Consider the following 21385-nt stretch of genomic DNA (forward strand, 5'->3'; position numbering starts at 1 on the left):
GTTCAGTTGTCGAGTTTTGGATAAGATTTCGTAGGGTTATAGCTAAAGTTGGAGGCTGAAATTTTGGTGAATAACATATCTTTGTGTAAACTTTTTATTGGCGCAAAGAGAATTAATGGCCATTCTGGAGTGAACTTCTCCTTTAAGCAATCACCATGAAACTTATAGGATGTATTGTACGTCCGAAACTCTTTCTTTTGGTATACGTCACGTGGGATGGTGACGTCACATCACGTGACAATTACATCATGATGTCAAAACAGCCGCCATCTTGGATCCGCCATCTTGGATTTCAAAATTTTTCCAAAATGCCAGAAAACCACCCAAAATCATTGCAAAGTACTCAAAATGAATAAAAATGTGCTTTAAACCCGTAAAACTTTAAAAACAATGCCATTTAAGTTGATTTTTATTAACAGAAACACGCAAAATTACAAATTTGGGAAAACATGCCTGTCAAAATGCCGTTGCCATGGTGATGTCAAGTTCCTGACACATCATCCAACCCAACCAATTTGTTGCCACATAAATTTTAGGAGAACTCAGAAAGTTTGGCAGCGTTTGGTTAAATCCTAAAAAAGTTATAAAAGTTCAAAGTCAGCGCGGGCCTCAAAAGCCCCCTCTCCCCCCTCCCGGTCTGAATAGGGTTAAGTAGAGTTAACGGAAATTCAGGATCGTAGTACGTAGCACCAAAAATTCAGTTTAACGGTAAAAAATGCGGGTTTTTTGAGATAATTAGCACTGAAAGGATTAAGCGAGACAATGGTAAATCCTGTATCATCTCCAAGTACGACCTCAATTTAAGGCTTGGACTAACTGCACGAATAACACCTTCTGTAGCCGGCTTTTATCCCGGATTCAATCTGCCGAGCCAACTTTCAAATGACAGCCCATCCTGACAAGTAACGCCCGCCACAACTCCATGGATTTTGAGATCACCCCTTTCCACTTTACTAACATCAGCATTTACCTTTGCTTCTGCTCATTGTACTTTTCCAGTCTTTTCTCTCGCCGTTTCCAGCGCTCCCCACACAACCGAACCCCTGAAACAATCTATAAAGAAATACGTTCGGTCACTTAAATAAATGATGACCTTGTTTCAAGCCCTTTTACCTTATTTAATCACAGTATATTCAAGAGACCGTCACTTAACTTTCAACTCGTGGCAAATCTGCTCTGATGAACCAGTCAGCTCTTTTTCGAATGAGGAGCGTGCGCGCGCCGTTTTTCATGACTCTGAACGCCTGAACGGGATAAACTAAAAGAATTTAAAATACAAAAATGACGCCTTGTGTTAGGCCCTAATGCAAGAAGTATTTACCACCAAGACCATCACTAAACTCTCAACTTTTGGCAAATCTGCTCTGAGGAACCAAGAAGCTCTCCAACTCGTCCCCTGGGTCATCTCCGCTTATCTTGAAAGAGGAGCTGGCCCTGTGTACGGGGTTGGCGATCTGTTTGTCGAAATGACACGCTGGTTTAAGATCATTACTAAAACAGTCGACTTGAATAAATATGCTCTGAAAGGATCAGCCACCTCGTTGTCGAATTGGCACCCTTATTTACCTGTCCGAACTACAGCAAAGGAAATGGAAAAATCACAATACACGCACTACTGCATGGATCTTATATAAAACTTATTTCTGCTATGTATTACACGAATTTGGGTCACTAAGAAGTTAGCGTGTTTCACGCTCTAATTCAGTAATCAATAGCGTAACAACATATTCACGAGATCATCAATTAAATATCTCAATTTCCGGCAAATCTGCTCTGAAGGATCAGCGCCTTCTTTGACGAGTTGCCAGAGGTCTCAATAACCCACACAGAACTCTTGCTACCGAGTCAGAATAACAGTAACATCATTCACTTTACACGAGGATTCTGGACCAAGCTCGAAAGTAACTTCCTAATTCTTGCAGGTACAGGTACGGGTACAGCAGGTACTTGTTATGACTAATGGAGTGGAACATTAACCTGCTACTTCAAAACTAAAATAATAACTTCTGTGTTGAAATCATTATTTAACTGTTGGAACTATCGCAGAAAAATAGCAACGAAAATAGCATACACGCTTACTGCGTGCATTGAGCACGAAACCAAGTTTTATTCTTTTGTATGTAAAAAAATTGAGTCACTAAAAAGATACTTTAACCCTTTCACTCCTAAACGCGCATTCAGGCGCTATTTGGAGGTGCAGTCATTGATTCACTTGTGACGTCATTAATAAGCACGTCAGTGGAAATTCGTGATAAGAATCTGATAGAGCTTGAATCGACCTTTCTACAGGAACTTTGCATTTTGAATATCAGTTGCATTCTGACAGAGCTAATCAAAGAAAAACAAAATCCATTTTTGGTGCAAAATCGTTGCTAAACAGGCCAGTACACCTGTAATTGGTCAAGGTCCTCTTTTCAGGGTTTTCCATTGATAATGTCAAAACTTTTTTAACCAAAAGATAGGATATGAACAGTAGAAAGTAACGAGAATAAGAGAGCGAAAAAAAAAGGAAGCAAAAGGGGCAAAAAAAAAATTTGGAACGGTTCAGCAAAAAAAAAAAAAAAAAAAAAAAAATTGGCTTATGCACATGCACCAAAGTAAAATATTGTACATTTTTACACAGAATCTTTATGAAAATATTGCTGAAGTATAAAAAAGTGCTTCTTTAGCAAAGTTGAGGTAAATTCCAGACCATAGCACCAAAATTTCAGTTTAGCGGCTAAAAAAACGCGTTTTTTGAGGAAAATTTGGGTGTCAAAGGGTTAATTCGTGTCTTCGCTCCACATATGATGATCATCTCATATATATATATATATAATATGAGATCATAACTAAAGCCTCAACTTGTCACTAGAACGACGCCTTTTTTCACGCGCTGATGGATCGATCAATAACAACATTTTTCTGTGGTCTTTAATAAAACATCTCAACTTGTGGCAAATCTGCTCTGATCAGCACTTTCTTTGACGAGTTATCAGAAGTCTTCATAACCCACACAGAACTCTTGCTGCCAAGTCAGAATAGCAGTGACATTATCTACTTTACACGAGGATTCTGGAACAAGCTCGAAATTAACTTCTTAATTCTTGCAGGTACAGGTACAGCAGGTACTTTTTATGGCTAATGGGCTGGAACATTAACCTGCTACTTCAAAACTAAAAAAAAAAAATAACTTCTATGTTGAAATCGTCATTTAACTGTTGGAACTATCGCAGAAAAATAGCAACGAAAAGCGCGTACAAGCGTACTGCGTGCATGTAGCACGAAACCAAGTTTTATTCTTTTGTATGGGAAGAATTTGAGCCACTAAAAAGATACTTTAATTCGTGTCTTCGCCCTATATATGATGATCTCACATATATATAATTATGAGATCATAAATAAAGCCTTAACTTGTCACTAAAACGACGCCTTTTTTCACGCGCTAATGGATCGATCAACAACATCATTTTCCTGAGGTCATCAATAAAACATCTCAACTTGTGGCAAATCTGCTCTAAAACCAGTGCGCTATTTGCCACGTTACCAGAACGCTTTATAAACCGATTGTCTCAACCATCTGCTGTGTCAGAATAGCTGCGACATTCACTGTACACACGGATTCTGGATCGAACTCGGAATCAAGTCAAGTCAAGTCAAGTATTTCTTCACACGGTAACTTATTCTTGACATTTTATTGCGATTGGTAGGTAAAGGAATTGGTTCAATTTGTCTGATTTTTTCGAGTGTGCCCTAAACAACTATTCATATATAACTTCCTTTTGATAGCGAGGTGGGGGATCTTATTTACCAGGATAAGTCCCGTATTTATTTCAGAAAATACACCATGTGTTCACACAGACTATTAAATGGTGATTCGTTTTATAACTCGTATTAACGATAGTTTTCCTCTCCCTTTATTAAAAAGAAATTTGCACCCAATCGAGTGGAATCAAGATTTAATCAGTTAAATTGCAAGATGAATACTGCAGGAAAAGTAAGTAATTTTTCGAATAACTCGAGTTAATAAAAACGTAATAACGTAAGTTACTCTATATATACATGTAAACAAAGGAAGGTACTATACTTTTATAACATTATGCCCTCAACTTTTATATATATAGTTAAAAAATTGCTATAATAAGCAAAAGCTAGCTAACAATACGATACAACAAATGACGAGAGTATTTTTTTAAATTAAAATTAGTTGCGAACATGAAAGACAATTCAGCCGAAATGCCGTGAAAAGTTACATACCGTAAAACTCTTAATTGACGAAAATAAGTAGAAATAACTGAAATACCGTGATCCAGCCCCTTTTAAACCCATTACAAACCATGACTCGTGCATTTAATTATACATAAATTATACATAACAAAACTAACTAAAAAAAAAATATTAACGTTGGAGCCTGAAGGTTGAATAAATCGTGTTTTCTCGTGAGTCTCTTGTCGTAGCAGAGAGGAAAGCACAGAAAATGTATTTTTGTAAGTTCTGTAAGTAAAATGAAATAAATAAATTAAAATAAACTGTAAAGTAATGAAACAGTGATATGTCATTACATGAAATTTTGGCGACACGTTAATTTAGCGATTTTTTCAAAAATCCGTTTTTAGCGACATTTTAAATCAGCGTTTGTTTGCAAAATCGCTAAATTCGCGAAGTTAAATTGTCGCCAAAATTTCATTTTAAAAGGTACATAATCTTGATTCAACACTAGCCTACGTGCTGATACGTTTAAAGTCCATCCCGGAAGCGAACCTTCCAGCGCACGCGTTTTATTGGCCCTCGTTTTACTCGCCGAGAGTAGACTGTCTGCGGTGAAACCGGCCTGCCAAAACTCGGTTTTTAAAAATGTGAAAGCAAGTTTCTTCCATAAACTGGCCGGTTTCAGTAAAATGTGTTTAGAATTGTCAAGACGGAATTGCGATGTTTTTGAGTGAACCCTCCGGCATAGTTATTGCTGATTGAATGTGCGATTTGGGAAACAGCGTCCGAGTGCTGGTGAAGTATTTAAAACGAAAGTAGGATACAAACCAATCTTAAACAAATTGTTACACAAAGTAAGCTAAATATAATGAGTTTCGGATCAAGTAGAGTGCTTACTAATAAGATTTTGTTTGAATTTTGGCTTTGACATGGGGAAGCGTAATTCGATTATTTCCGGTTTTTGACAAGTTGGTGTTGTGATTTGGACCAAATAGAAAGGGGTAGTTCTTGGTAGTTTTTAAAAGCCCCCGACTAATTTTTATACCATTAAAAAGAACTCCATTTTCACTTATTCACTTGAACTGAGGAGAAAGCGACCAAAGAAGACTGCTGATAGTCACGCTATTTCTTCCATGAATGTTCATAACATTTTCTTGGCAACTTTATGTTTTTTTTAAATACACGTTTTATACACCGCCATGTCGATCGAGTGGAATTTATGCTAATGAACTGAATGAAGAGTCATCTGGAAATAGTTGGCCCAGCACTGCTAATCGTTTACACTACCCATTTTATTCGAGGCGGGTTTGTTTTCAGGAACACTTATTTATTTACTTACTAACTAACTTACTTACTTACTCACTCACTCACTCACTCACTCACTCACTCACTCACTCACTCACTCACTCACTCACTCACTCACTCACTCACTCACTCACTCACTCACTCACTCACTCACTCACTCACTCAATTCTTGCTCTAAAATTAAACATAGATTAAGAAAAAATTATTTCCAAACTTGGTCAAAGGTCCGAAATTACGCGTCAGTTAGCTCTAGAGAAAAATTCACTCACAAAGAAGTTAAAAAAGATTACCAATTAGAAGAGTATCTCACTACAGTTAAAAATCCAGCGCATCGAATAAAAATAACTAAACTAAGATTAGGGGTACATTCCCCACGCATACAGACTGGAAAATATGAAAATGCAGGAGCATCCATACCAGTTGAAGAAAGAAAGTGCTTGGTATGTAAGGAAAACCACATAGAGGACGAACAGCATTTTTTAATGTATTGCAAATGGTATAATGATATTAGAAAAGAGCTTCATTCAATCGTGTCACAAACTGATCCTCGCTTTGTAGATTTAACTGATCATGAAAAAATAAAGTACCTTCTTAAACTAGATAATTATGCTACCTCTAGAATCATAGCTAAATATATCTTCCTAATGTTTCAAAAAAGAAAAGAAGTTTTAAATTGAAAGTTATATCAATAAATAGTTGTATAAGTAATAGTCCAATAATTACCGTAAACGTTTGCATTGTAATTTCATTGTTTGTTATTAAGTAATTTGTTAGCATAGTTGCTATAACACCTTTATTGTAACTAGACCAATACCTCCCTTTGGAGTGTAAGGCACAATAAAGATTTACTGTTACTGTTACTGTTACTCACTCACTTACTCACTCACTTACTGACTGACTGACTGACTGTCTGACTGACTGACTGACTGACTGACTGACTAACATTCGCCATTTTTTTTTTCTTTCTGTAGAACGCAATTCTTCTAGTTATCTTCACTTTGGGCGTGAGCCGTTCAGCGCCGGTCCTTTTTAAAGTGAACTCCAATATAAGCACCATTGCGGGCGGCATACCTACTTTTAAAAGGGCTGTTCGTTTGGTTGGGAAGTATGGATGGACTCTGCAAATTGCTCGTGATGGAACAGTTAACGGAACCGTACGCTGTGCAAGTAAATATGGTAAGAGACCTGCTTTTTTTCTTTTTTTTGTGAATGAATAGTGTACATTTACCATCACCCTTGTTTAAAGGAGTATTACCAGGGGGATTTTGCGTAATCTTCTTGTTAAGCGATTCGAGATGTTTATCAAATGATGTTTCTCATTTTACTTTCTTACTTTTTTCAGCCAAACTTGAGGAGCAGACAGTAGCCGACAGTTTCAAGCAATTCAAAGGAATTGAAACTGGTCTTTTTGTTGCAATGAACAGCGAAGGAAACGTGTATTCTTCGGTACGTTAAAAATTTCAACTCGCTAAAAACAAACTACCTTTTAAATATTTTTTTGGAATGCGCAAGGGTGGGGGAGGAGAAGGCGGGGGCAAGGGTGGGGCTAACAGTAACAGTGAGGGCTGGACTAACATTTTAGCAACGGCAGTTAAATGTTATAAAATTTGAAAACGATCTCTGGCTAAAAAACTTTAAAAACACGAGCTTTCGGCTGTTTGAACTACAGCCTTTGACGGGTAAAATGTTAAAAAGAGTAAAAAATGCAGAGTGTGAAGTTGCGAAATAAAAATGCTAATAACTAGGAATATTTGTTAAAAGGAATGTTGTACTCTCCAGGTAGAGGACAGGAATTGTTATCCGTATTGGGAGTTAGCTTGGAATGTCACGCTTCTAAATTCTTTCTAGTTCTTAAGCCGCCTTGGTCAATGACAGCTGCGTTTTCAAAGTTAAATGGTTCTAAACTGAAGCAGTTAAATGGTTCTAAACTGACGTCAAAACTTAACGATTCTAACTTTTTTTTTTTTTTTTTTTTTTCACAGAATTCAACCAATGACGAAACAATTTTCAAGGAGACACTGGAAGATAATCATTTCCACACATTTGCTTCAGCGAAGTTCTACAGAAAAACATTATATGACACATTTATATCACTTGCACGAAAAGGGAAAGCAATGAATGGGAATTTCACCACGGCTGGCCAAAAAAAGATCCAATTTGTAATCGTCACAAACGATAGCGATATATGTAACAGTAACAAGGATTATATTGCATAAAGCGAAATAGAATTAATTTGATATTTAAAATCATACTCTAAAGGGTAAAAATAATAAATTGGGGAATCTTGATCACTTTTTTCCCCCATCAAATGTGAAGTAAAATAAGTTTTTGTTTTTTGAACGTATAACTAAACAGAATTGTATTGAGCCTGAAGCATTTGTTGGACGTGGCCGGCCTAATAAAAAGCCATAAACAATCGACTTGCCCAAGATTTTATTCTCAAGCTCATCTCGACCTCGTGGTCGACTACATATCACGTGATTTATTCCAATTGTGTGGGGTGGGGTGGCGAACAAACCCTTACATACACCCTCTCTAAAATAGATGTTCTGCTGGACATCGGACAGACTATCGGTTTAGCTAACTACATTATGTCATTTCAGAACAAAAATTTCATTACGGAATAAAAACCAGAATGAACTTATTCCGGAATTACTTGACGTTCGTCTTGGTATCATGTAAACAGATACAGATAAATGCATGGAGATGGAATGAATTCGTTCCGCAATGAAAGTCATTGCGGAATCGTGTAAACAGGCCCTAGGTGTAGTTAAGCAAACTAAACCAAAGCAAGTGTTACTTACAATGGAAATTGCTCTATACGTGTAGCTATCTATTTCAAAGAAAGCGAAGCGAGAACAATCCTATGAAAAAAGGGCACCATGATTTGTTACTCATAGACGAGGCCGATATATGATTTTCACATTTTATTTATTCGTTATAAGAAATGCGAATACAAGCTTATTCTAATATCTTTTTTAATCCTATTTTATATCCCATACAAGTTTTTTGTATCTAAGAATTAACTATTAAAAAAAATAGTGTCGTGAAGACATTTTTGGTTTCTTTTCATTTCGTGAGATATTCTTGCAAGTCTGTTGAGATGAAAAAGAAGAACAAATTCCTAGTCATTGGCGTATAACAACCCCGCGTATATAACAACCCCATGACCTGAACAAAGCATCGATGAAGTATAAGAATATTTCCCGTAGTCAAATCGTGAATGAAAAAAAATCTCAGGAAACTTTTTTTCTTTCCTTAAGCGTTCCCATATTTCTGGGAGTGACTTAAAGACTGGGCAAAATAAGTACCCAACGCGCCACCAAAATAAGGGTAAATGCCTTGTATTGGTTTATTAATTTTAAGTTTTTCACGCTTTCATGAGGTAGCTTTAGTGTGATTATTTACTGAGAAAAGATAATGTTTGGAATATTAAAGATTGGTTCAAAAAAAAAAAAAAACTAATTTGATCGAAAACAAGAAAGGAAGTGAAATTAAAAAAACTTTGTTTTTTGACGTGCTTTTCTTTGATTTGAAACAAGTCAATACCATTTTTAACCCCGGCTTCTTCGGCGAAAACGTCTGAAAAATCTGTCACGGCGTGATCTACCGCGACGGAAGCGACGAACAATTCGGCGAGTCCCGCGGAAAACATGACGAACGCGAATAAAGGAAAGTATTAGAATGGTTGGATCGAATGACTTCTTTAATGTATTAGACAAATAACTTTCTCCTTTGTCCTCCTCTTCATCGTCATCATTTTCACTTTTTTCTGGACCATTTAAGTAATCTTCATCGAAATCATCATCGCCATCATCCATATTAGAATTGCTGATCAAGAAATGATAAAAGAAAAAAAGAAAGTAAAAAAAGAAAGAAAGAAAGAAAGAAGGATCGTTTCCCAATAGCTCGGATGTAGGTATATTCTTAATTTCACTTTATTTTTAAAACTTCTTCCGAAATAAAGGAACATAAAAAAGAGGCCCAAGACATTTACGTTCTGATCGAATTGTGCTGATTCATTCTTATGACCGTTAATCTTTGGAAAATGCCACTATAACAAATCGAAAGCAAAAACAAAAAAAAGACCACACACAAAACGATAAACTAAACGATATTATATTCTTATAAGTATGGTGTATTCACATAATCACGTATATAATACTACAAGTATCATAAGATACTTACAGTAATAATGAAAGGTACATGATTATGTATTCATATCCCTGTTAAAACCATCGAGTCCATGTGTGCCGTCCTTTTGGTAGAAGTTTTTTATGGATGATACTTGCAGTGTCAGTTGATTGATTTACTGTATTAGATATCAACATCAATATTTCTACCAAATGGACGGAATATATGGATTCCAAGGATTTAACGGGGATATGAATGTATAATCATTTACTTCTCTTTATTTCTGTAAGTATTATAAGATACTTACAGTAATAATAAAAGGTAAATGATTATATATTCATGTCCCCGTTAAATCCTTGGAATCCATATATTCCGTCCATTTGGTAGAACTTATTTATGGATGATACTTGCAGTGTCAGTTGATTGATTTACTGTTTTAGATTATCAACATCAAATCTACTACTAAATGCACAGAATAAATGGATTCCATTGATTTAAAGGGTATATAAATATGCAACTATTTACCTCTCTTTATTTCTGTAAGTATTTTATGATACTTACAAAACCTTCTACTAAATGTTTTGAATGAAAAAATTACATGGATTTAGCGGGATTATCAATATAATAATCATTTCTGTAATCGTTATATTTTCAATTTCTCTGTATTTTTCTCCACAGTTTTTATTAATTATTATTATTGTTATTATTTTGCCATCCTCACTTATTTTTCCGAAATTTTGACGCACTGTAGTGAGTTCTTTGAAACTGTACAGTCCGCTGGGTTAGCACTAAGTGAAATAGTTAAAAACTCTACTTGTTTTCTAGCATTCTTTTTCAGATCAAATCAACAAAACTTACGTTCTATTTTAACAACAAGTAACATAACCTTCGAACATCGGTAACAGCTTCCTTTAAACCATCCAACACATCTTCTACCCGTTCATCTTCAGGCCAAATTAACACTACATTCTGACCAATTATTTTCCACTGGAATGTTACTGTGATATGCGAAAAAATGCTGCGAAAAGTAAGCACTTATATCGCTTTCGGACCAATTCAACACCCCGCCTACCTACTTTTCTTCCATCTTTCATTACTATTATTCGTTGGATGTTGCTGCTAATTGCGAAATAAAGCCGCCACCAAAAAGTACCAATCATCTTCAGACCAAATCAATACCGCGTTCTGCCCAATTGTTTACCCTGAAATGCTACAGTAGTATGCGAAATAAAGCTGCCAAATATTACCAACAGTCATCAACGCTACATTCTGTCCACTTGTTTTCCAGTGAAGTGTTTACAACTGCTTGGCAAAAAGCTGCGAATGGTTATCAACACTAATTTGTGCCCATCTTTTTTCCACGGAGAAGTCAAGAAAAATTCATCTCTAAATTAGGTTAACATTGAACTTGAAAAAATAGTTTTAATGAAGCATAGAAAGTCCAAAGCCCCAAACGACCATAGAAAGTGTTGAGGAACATAAGTTCAGGCTTGTTTACGCACAGTTTGATACACATATTTATTCATACGAATTTCACAAGTACAAGTCGGTTATTTAAGCAGCAGCAATTTTGCACATCATTCTCCCTCTAACTGTTGGCAAAGATGCGTCGTGCGAAGTAGCCGAGCAAGCAATTAAACAGTGAAGCCATAAGAGGAGCCGTTTTATGCTACATGAGCCCAGTAGTTTCTGGCCAATGCAGTATTATCAGTGCGAAATGCGTCTGGAGTGTTAAAGAAAAAGACTTGTCAAAATCCTGGACTGCCATCTGCAAGAAGCGAGATTCCTGCGACAAAGCAATTTCAGGTAAGTTTAAGTTTAAAAGTTTGCTTGAAATTGAAATTGGCCTTAATACAAATGGATTGTCAAGACTAAAAACGTATGCGGATCAATGTCACAATGCCCAAACTTAATTTATCTGATACAGGATGGTTTTTGCTAGCGATCCAATGAGATGATATGCCTTAAGTTAAGAAAGAAAGAAAGAAAGAAAGAAAGAAAGATCGCTTCCCAATAGCTCGGATGTAGGTATATTCTTAATTTCACTTTATTTTTAAAACTTCTTCCGAAATAAAGGAACATAAAAAAGAGGCCCAAGACATTTACGTTCTGATCGAATTGTGCCGATTCATTCTTATGACCGTTAATCTTTGGAAAATGCCACTATAACAAATCGAAAGCAAAAACAAAAAAAAGACCACACACAAAACGATAAACTAAACGATATTATATTCTTATAAGTATGGTGTATTCACATAATCACGTATATAATACTACAAGTATCATAAGATACTTACAGTAATAATGAAAGGTAAATGATTATGTATTCATATCCCTGTTAAAACCATGGAGTCCATGTGTGCCGTCCTTTTGGTAGAAGTTTTTTATGGATGATACTTGCAGTGTCAGTTGATTGATTTACTGTATTAGATATCAACATCAATATTTCTACCAAATGGACGGAATATATGGATTCCAAGGATTTAACGGGGATATGAATGTATAATCATTTACTTCTCTTTATTTCTGTAAGTATTATAAGATACTTACAGTAATAATAAAAGGTAAATGATTATATATTAATGTCCCCGTTAAATCCTTGGAATCCATATATTCCGTCCATTTGGTAGAACTTATTTATGGATGATACTTGCAGTGTCAGTTGATTGATTTACTGTATTAGCCCTCGGACGTACAAGCAAACTCACACCCCCACCATCGTACAAGGGGGGCCCAAATCGGAAAAAAACTGCATCACAACAATGTGTAGACTTTAAAGTCCACACAAAAATACATGGGTTTATCTTCAGTCAAACAGTGGTAGACATCAAATATTACTCACATAGTATTATTTTGCTGCTATAACAGAAGTTTGGTTAAGTTTATACTAATTTTGTTTACGTATATCTGACTTGATTTGATAAAAGGTGTCTCCCGAAATTTGACATGACACCGTAGTTCTGAAGCCTTATTTCTGTAACGAACGCTGAATGAGGGCTAATTTTAGCTCAAGTTTAACGTAAGGTACTCTAGTTTATGTGTTTTTTAACCAAAAAGACTGCATATACGGCATTTTGTTTAAATCAAGAATTCTATCAATTTAATTAAGAGTGTTTACAACTTGAAATGTGAGTCAAATTTAATACCAAGATAGACATAAGAAAACACTCGGCGGAGAGCTGAACTGTAGCTTTCTTAAAGCATGCACGTCTCAAATAAACTGAACTAAAGCATTCTACATCGACATTCGATTCAACTTTAAGCAAATCAGGCGAAATATCTGAGGAAGCGGGCATGTGTTATCTCAATTGTCAACTCCATTGTCGCGGCCGGAAATGCACTCGATCGCATTGCCTCCCACTAGCGAATCACAGAGAACTATGAGTGTTAGCTAGGCGGAGAACGCCTGAAATTGAGGAAACAAGAAAACTATGTACTCACATCAGCGGTTGAAGCGATTCCTTGGCTATCCACTCCGACATGTTTCTTTTAGAAATAACCGACAATGTCCCGGATGTATTTGAATGTCGTCGAGCGCGTAACGCCTGCTCCCCAAACTTCAACAGTAAAAAACTAAGTCTTTAGCCACGGTAAAGTTCAAGCCAAATATCGTTATGACCGCCTTCAAATCAGTCCGTATAGTCTAGTTCCGAGTCCTAATTGATGTGGCTAAAGACCTTTGCTGTCTAAAGCAAGCTCAACATTATCTGTACCTGGCAAAACGAGCCGACCGGTTATCTGTGTTTAACCGCCTAAAGCTCGGTTTGAGGTACGATAACAGCCGACGCACAACTTACAAATCGTAAGACTTTCACCTTTCACCTTTATCACTAGAATTACACCTACCAGAGACTATACTTACTTGAACTGGGAACTGGTAAAAAACAAACTGATAAAGGCTGCTAACCCCAAGAAGGCTACCGGTCCTGACCATGTTTCTCCAAGGGACCTCTCTATAATTGGCGACTCTGTCATCCACAGTCTATTACCGATTTTTACGAAGAGTGTGAGAGATGCATCTTTCCCCTCCAGCTGGAAATTATCACGTGTCAATCCCATATTTAAGAAAGGATCACCAACAGACGCAAACAACTACAGACCTATCTCCCTTCTCAGTATCCCAGGAAAAATCTTGGAAGATATTGTGAGCGACACCTTAAACAACCATATGGATACACAAGGTTTATTATGCAACAACCAATGGGGATTTCGAAAAAATTATTCAACTGAGAGCCTTTTACTTCATTTAACAGAGACTTGGAGAAATGCACTGGACAAGGGCCAGAAAGTGGGTGTCCTTTTTATCGATTTTCGGAAAGCTTTTGACACTGTGAACCATACTATCCTACAAGAAAAGCTAAAAGCCATTGGTGTATCAGGTGACCTGCTTTCCTGGCTTGATGATTATATGTCTGCACGTAAGCAGTTTGTCCAATTATCAGAATATCAGTCCGAGCCCAAAACCATTACGTTTGGAGTCCCCCAAGGCTCAATATTAGGGCCCAAATTATTTTCAATCTTCGTAAACGACCTTCCTGAATCGATAACAAGTGGTAATGTATTCATGTTTGCTGATGATACCACAATTTACACAATTGGCAAGGACATCGACAATATCATCCTGACACTGCAATCCATTTTAGACCAGGTATATACCTGGTGTCAGTCTAACAGATTAATAGCCCACGAATCGAAGACGGAAGCCCTGATAATTTCAAGACAGAGCTTTATTGGTCCCCTGCGACGTTTGACTTACGGCAGTAGCACTATTGAGTACAAACAATCATCCAAATGTCTTGGGTTAACAATCGACAACAAGCTATCATGGTATGAACACATCGGGAACGTTTGTAAGTCCTTCAGTAACAAAGTCGCAGTCTTAAAACGGATAAAGTTCCTACCAAAACCAGTCTTGGAAACTATTTATTATAAAACAATCATCCCCAGTGTCCTATATGGTATTGCAGTCTGGGGATCTTGTTCTCCAGCTTTGTTAGATGATATAGACCGAATTCATTTGAGAGCAACAAGAATTATTAATAGTCTACCGCATTACATCCATAGTGATTACATCAGGAACGCTTCATATTGGAACCCAATTGTTTCATTTTACATTAAGAGACTTCTAGTTATTACGCACAATATTTACCATGGAAATAGCATCGATCCTCTAAAGGACTTACTAGTGAAACCCGAGTCTACTTATAACTTTAGAAAATCCTTAAATGTTGAGGTTGATAGACCAAGAACAGAAGTGGGAAGATCTTCTTTTAAACATCGTGCTGCACTATCTTGGAATCTCCTTCCCGATGACATCAAGTCTTGCTCTAACCTTGATTCTTTCAAGAAAAAACTTAAGGCAAATAAGAGTCTCTTAAAATCTATCAGTTTCACTAAAGCGTCCTGCTGCGTTTCTAACAAATCTCTGGACTTCATATATTTTTAACTTATTCATTTATTTATCTTTTTACTGTATATTGTTATTAATTCATCTATTTTACCTATCATTATTTATTCAGATATTGTAAATAAATTTTGGATCATGTATTATATAGGATCTTATTGTAATTTATTATTTTAGATAGTGCAGGTCCACATCAGGACTTAACGTCTTGCCAATTATTTTGTAACCTGCTTTATCAAATAAACCATGTATGTATGTATGTATGTACCTTCACGGGACTTAATGATGTCCTCCGGCAAACTTCCTTTAGACGGCAGAATGGAAAGCTATAGATCACAACTGTTCTACTAGTTAGCGCGCGCAACTAGAATTCAAATGATAGAGAGGGGTTGGAGTTAGAGACTGGGCTAGACTAACCACAAGTAAATCTAGGGGGAGGGAGACGGGGGGGGGGGGGGGAGAGACAGGGAGGAAGAAAAAGAAAAGTAAGATTGAATTCACTACATTAGACAGGGCGACATTTCATTAAAAGAAAGCCGAACAATTCTCCGTATCCTCAAAAAAAAAAAAAAAAAAAAAAAAAAAAAAAAAAAAAAAATGAAACCCCATACATTCCTTAACAGCCCGATAGCCACCTTTTATCAAATCAAGTTAGATATATATATATAATATATCGTAAGAAGTATTCATGTCAGGTTGAGAGCTTTTTCATATTTGACCGACCCTCGGAAACCGCTCAACCAAAGCACAAGATTAACCGATAAGCTAATAGGACTGATTGTTAAAATAACATAATAAATGCACACTGATATAAAAGCTACTTATGTTACTATTTTATTATTCCACAAAGCGAGAAATTGAAGATGGGCTATTAATAGGAGTAGATAAGAATCAAACTAAATTTCTCATGATAAGGGGAACATATTGATCCTGTATTTGCAGTATTAATGGTTATGTTTAGAAGGTCGAGGAAAACAACTGCATTATATACAAACGTAGAGTACTTGTGTCGATAAACTTACGTTATTTTGTCAATAACGTTAGCGTAGCCTTGCAGTATCGCTAATCATTTGGCATATGGTTAACCTGATTATGTTTTGTTTTTGATGTAAAGATCAGATCTTTGCAAGTGTATTGAAACCTTAATTTTGGGAATTGTTAAAATTTGTGAAACCCAAATATTGGTTAAAAATGGAAACTCGCGTTTTCTAGCCTCGTTAATTTTCTCATTTAGAGATATAACGGTGAAGACATAGATGTTTATATTTTTCCTCGGAGCAATTCCTGGTGCCTGGCCTCTTCTTCGCCGAATTTTTCATAAACAATGCTCTTAAATGGACCATTACAGTGGTTTTTCGTTGACGCAAGCACTTTCGCCAATTCGTGTTCTTTTAAGTCTGTCAAATTTGACACACTTTTTGGAAGGTCCCATTTTCTGGAAATAAATCATGCCGTTTAAAATGTATAAAAATAACAGAGTAACATATACAGTTCTATAGAAACAAATTTCACGTAAGAAGGTTACGAAAACTATAAAGAAATGCTTATTACATTCTTAGAAAATAGTTTAGTGAGCTCACTGAGAAAATAATTCTCGGCACAGCTCGATAAAAAATATGCTAGTCTGCACTCAGAAAGCCTGTAATTGTCGTCAGGGGCACAGTGACAGACCCGTTAGAGAGTTCAAAAGTTTATACTACCAGCGCGCGCGAAAGTAAGGTAAACGCGTGCGCAAGACGACGTTACATTGATCATTGTATCCGCTGTGTAAGCTTACTTGTATAAGCTTTTTGTATAAGACCTTATAAGACCTTTTAAGATAATCGTCATTTGCCCTGTTCTCTTTCTCACTTCATTTCTAGGAAACCGAATTCACTACCACCGCTACACCAGAAGGGGAATTTTGCCACCAAAACGCGGATGAACCAGCAGTACATAAACGAAACGGTCGGTGGTATTTAGAGGGAATTCTCAGCTGGGGGGACCGGCTAGTGTGCGACGCCTCCTGGAGTCCATCAAGGATCACGTCAAAAATAATGAATAATGTAAACTTCATCAAAAAACGATTTGAAAGTCATGGATAATTAATGAAAGAGGACGTTAGTCTTAAATACCTGTAAATGTTCTTTCAAAATATGTGTATTTGAGTAATAATATTGAACCGATTCTGCCTGTGGAACATAAACCCTGAGCTCGCCAAACGTTCGGATAAAAAGCAGGCCGTGAAAATTGTTATCATCATTTCTTTTGCATTTGCAATGATTACCACAGAAGCGAAGTAGAGACGCAGAGTGAAGGAAGTTTGACCCTGGGAAGCGAGCCAACTTTTGCCCATGTAAATCTTTCGCTCCTTTTGACTCGCCTACAAGAGGCAATTTAGGACATACAGAGCTAGCGCGATACAAGGAGGGTCAATTCTTGGCCCTGTTGACAGGGACAGCCCTTTTCATGTGAACGCTACTTAAAAGATGGCTTGGGACAGAGGCTAACCCTCCTCCTATCAGGGACATCTTTTTTTTCGCATAAACAGGCCCCGAGTATTGCTTCTCACAAAATTGGTTATGGTATTAATCGGACTGAATGAGAAAGAGGCGCCAGATTCCTAAAACTATCGCAAAAAGTTGTTATGGAAACCAATGAGAACACGAATTACATGCGACGCTAAAAAAATCGCTCTTGATCCCTTTATGTAGCTGAACACCATCTAAGCGCTATATATCGCAAGAAAAAGGAAAGCAAAGCAAACCCTAGAAAAGAAAACTTTTATTGCCAATATTTTTTTGTTGTTATCGTTGTTGTTGTTGTTACTCATAAATGAAACTGGTATATAAATTTAACGTTTATTTTTTATTCTTTATGAAAGTGCCAAAAGAAGCTTTTTAATTTGCTTTCTTTTATATTTTTCATGAGTTTTAATCTTATTTCTTAGTTTTATTTGTAGAGCATCTTATTAGTGGCTTCTTTTTTTCATCCTTGGGATATCCTTGTCAACCTGACGAGATGAAAAAAAAAAAATATAAATACATGTAAAAAAAGCCACACAAGTAGTCTTTGCGTAAGTCTTTCAAAGTATCCCAACACGTGTTTGCACTATCACAACCCTGTTTACCTGGCGAGACAGCCAATATAGCCAATAGCAAAAACAAGATTTATTATAAGCTGATCTTGTTAACCTCGTGTTAATCTTGTTGACCTCCTCGTAAAATAGACACATGGTTGACATAGCAAATTTTCCGCAAAGAAAGATCAAACAGCTACTAACAATTTCAGCTTTATAGTGTAAATCATCTTCACATAAAAACAAAAAAAAAAAAAACAAATTGTCAAAATCAACAACATAAAATATTAACGCCATGCAAATAAACCGATACGTTTTGAAGTTAAATTAACTTTTTAGCAATACTGAGGCAGCGGCCTTTAATGAGCCGGCATTTCTGGTGACGTAACTAACGAACGATGACGAAAAGGAATGTCTGTTGCAGTCAGACCGTAAAAGAAAACGTACATATTGGCAAAATTTAAACAATGAGAGGTAGTTGCTTTTATTATCAACCAAGTTTGAAAGAATAAAGGTATGAAATCACATTTGGAGCTCTATCAGTCCTTAAAATAATCTCAAGATATGCGCAATTTCGGCGACTTCTTTCAAACGCACCCCGTTATTCATGGAGGAAAGGGCGGGATGGGAAATAATTTATTCAAGTAAAAATACGGACGACTTACAAATTTGGCGCCACTGCGCTATACGTTTAGGTAGTTTATTTAGTCTAAGTTTGTATCGTTTTCTGGGAGCTTTGGTGTGAATATTCATTGAGAAAAGAAATCAGTAAAGACTTTCAACAGTAAAGAAATGGTTCGAAATGAAACATATCTGTTACAAAACCAAAAAAAAATCATGTTTTCTTTTCTCGTTACCTTGATTTGAAATGCCTCAGTTCCAAAGTTTCAACCGCGGCTTCGGCGTCTACGTCGGAAGAATCTTCGAAATCGTCGTCCACGACGGGATCTACGGCGGCGAATAAGTCGGCGAGCTCCGCGGAATATAAGGAAGGGCAATATTGGATCAGAAGACTTCTCAACCAATTCCTTGTCCAATGGATTGTCCAAAGAGTTTTCTTCCTCGTCATCTGCATCTTCATCGTTATCGTTTTCGTCTTCATCGTGGCCATCGCTATCTGTTTCGTCCTCATCGAAATCCCCATTACCCTCATCCAACTTAGGGTTGCTGAACAAGAAACGAAAAAAAGAAAGAGAAAAAAATGAAAAATGTTTTACACGATGTCTTTAAACATTGGCGCTCACTACATCAAAAAATCACTTGCACAGTTCGACATAATCATAACTAGTTATAACACACACCAAAAACGCGGGTACAGTGGTAAATATAAATGATCAACTAACATATGAGAAAAATGTAGTATAAAAAACTGCTTCTATGTCTCTGTCCTTTAAACGTTACATTTGAAATGCAAAAGGAAAGCTAAACTTGCTTTAAATTAGGATTGCTGTAGTCAAACCCCGAAATTCCTTCTTTTTAATTTGGACATTTTAAGTGTTTTCATATCATGCCTCGCCTAGAAAGAGAATAAACTGACCATATCTAAAAAAGCAAAACAGGTTACCCTTTTTAAATAAAATGCCTTTTTCTCTTCCTCTCTTGACATTCGTTTTTCTTCACGTACAATCACACTTATTCCTTACCTCTGAGATATGTCGTTTCCAACTTGCTTCAGTTCACCTTCATACGCCTCGGCTTCATCGTCAGTGAATGGCAATGCCAAGCCTATAGCAAGCACAAAGCCAACAAGAGCTACAAGAATCAATCCTTTCATCGTGGAGACGTCTTGCTTCGAACTACTAAATGAAACTGAATGTCCCATTTTTATATCTTTGGGTAAAACAGCACTCGGATATGCCCTGCTGCCAGCGTGCCGAAAAAAGGCAAGATATTGACAAATCACGTCAATATTACTCACTTGAAAACTAAGTTTAGTTACAATTATATACATAGTTTTTTATTTTACTGACTATTTTATGTTTTAATCGGCGAGATGCCCAAATATGATAAAGTTCTCATGTAGCCGCTGAGTATAGAAATAACTACATGTTATTAAATATAACTATATATTGAAGTTTAAAAGACCACCTCTGAGGTTAAGGCGTGGTCTTAACTTCGATCTTCCGTAAACCTTCAAAACGTTTCCCTGACGTCACTTGAAACGCCCAACCTTTCTCAACTACTTCACTTTGTTGATTAACTGAGTTAATATCGTTGGTATGGATATGCTTTCCAAATAAAGCAAATCCATCTTTTTATATCGTTTATCAAAAAATTTAAGCGCATTCGGAGGTATTCGCCTTCAACAAAATATTTTAATCTTGGAAAAAGTTAATGTATGTTCCAATTCAATTTTGAACCCTCGACTGCTTCATTGAAGGAAATTCCAAAAAAAAAAAGGTTTGATTTGGTTTTAGAAATCCCCACCACAATGTTTTGATTTTTCATTTTTTTTTTATTAAACATGGTAAATATTTTTCTGTTACATGGCAACCGTTAAATATCCTTTTGAAAACAATCATACATCCGAGTACTTATAAGTGAACCCTTGTAAAAAGTAACCGGAAATGTTTGGATGTTTTGAAATAGAAAAATATTTATATATTTCTCACTATCTTGCCATGTTCGTGTCAATGAATTACTTCCAACTACGTAATCACAAGTAAAACGTCAAATCGCGGCTTCCGCTGCCTGTTCCTTGGCCAGAGAGCTCAATACTTGAATCAGGACCGAAGTTTCACAAACAGCGAGGAACAGTGTTGTAAAAACGACTGGGTTTAAACCTTAACTTGACGTAGCTGTAGATGGAAAATGTCGCAGCAGCACTTAATAGGTAGAGATTAATAAAATCTTATTATTCGGGCAATATTACAATTCATAATGCATTAAATATTTTCGCTCACGCGCGATTGTTTAATAAGCGTCACTTGACACAATATGCCCCAACTAAAACTAAAATTGGGAAATATCCGAGGGAAATTCCCCAAGTGATATTTCCCGTTTCCCAACTCTGTGATTTATGCTTGCACGCTCAGTGTACATGCATCTTTGAAAACTGTTCACTTCTCAAGACAGATTATGTCCGCGGACTAATATATATCTAAGCCCCCATTTTCGAGTTAAATGGAGGCATTTTTATAAATATCAAACTTTTCCTGCGTCGTTTCGTGTTCTGTTTTAGTCTTAAAATTTCTTTAGTTTTAGAACTCTCTAACGAACGCATTTATTTAAGATTTGGTATTCTGCTCGAATTTTGCATGAAGTTGGTAAAAAGTCTTGTTTCCTTTTAGCCCTTT

General features: G+C 36.4%; 2 protein-coding genes across 2 annotated transcripts; one reads left to right on the forward strand and one right to left on the reverse strand.

Annotated features, from left to right (window-relative positions):
* The first annotated feature begins 3958 nt into the window (after window positions 1-3958).
* LOC144659198 (fibroblast growth factor 1-like) lies at window positions 3959-7757 on the forward strand. The gene is made up of 4 exons (XM_078519634.1): window positions 3959-3976; window positions 6465-6669; window positions 6836-6939; window positions 7476-7757. Exons 1-4 carry the CDS (start codon window positions 3959-3961, stop codon window positions 7707-7709), a joined length of 561 nt encoding a protein of 186 aa, XP_078375760.1. The 3' UTR covers window positions 7710-7757.
* A 10056-nt stretch (window positions 7758-17813) lies between these two features.
* Window positions 17814-19872, reverse strand: LOC144661505 (uncharacterized). The gene is made up of 3 exons (XM_078522286.1): window positions 19733-19872; window positions 18947-19256; window positions 17814-18023 (listed from the first exon to the last, which is right to left on the reverse strand). Exons 1-2 carry the CDS (start codon window positions 19861-19863, stop codon window positions 18977-18979), a joined length of 411 nt encoding a protein of 136 aa, XP_078378412.1. The 5' UTR covers window positions 19864-19872; the 3' UTR covers window positions 17814-18023; window positions 18947-18976.
* Window positions 19873-21385: the final 1513 nt, after the last annotated feature.

This window comes from Oculina patagonica, chromosome 7 (genome assembly GCF_052425735.1).
Source record: "Oculina patagonica isolate OP01 chromosome 7, crgOcupat, whole genome shotgun sequence".
Lineage (NCBI taxonomy): Eukaryota > Metazoa > Cnidaria > Anthozoa > Scleractinia > Oculinidae > Oculina > Oculina patagonica.

Coding starts and splice junctions, on each gene's coding strand:
- LOC144661505 (XM_078522286.1), bottom strand. CDS start 19,863: ATGAAAGGATTGATTCTTGTAGCTCTTGTTGGCTTTGTGCTTGCTATA. Junction 19,257..19,732: donor GGAAACGACATATCTCAGAG/GTAAGGAATAAG, acceptor TTTCTTGTTCAG/CAACCCTAAGTTGGATGAGG.
- LOC144659198 (XM_078519634.1), top strand. Junction 6,670..6,835: donor ACGCTGTGCAAGTAAATATG/GTAAGAGACCTG, acceptor TACTTTTTTCAG/CCAAACTTGAGGAGCAGACA. Junction 6,940..7,475: donor AAGGAAACGTGTATTCTTCG/GTACGTTAAAAA, acceptor TTTTTTTCACAG/AATTCAACCAATGACGAAAC.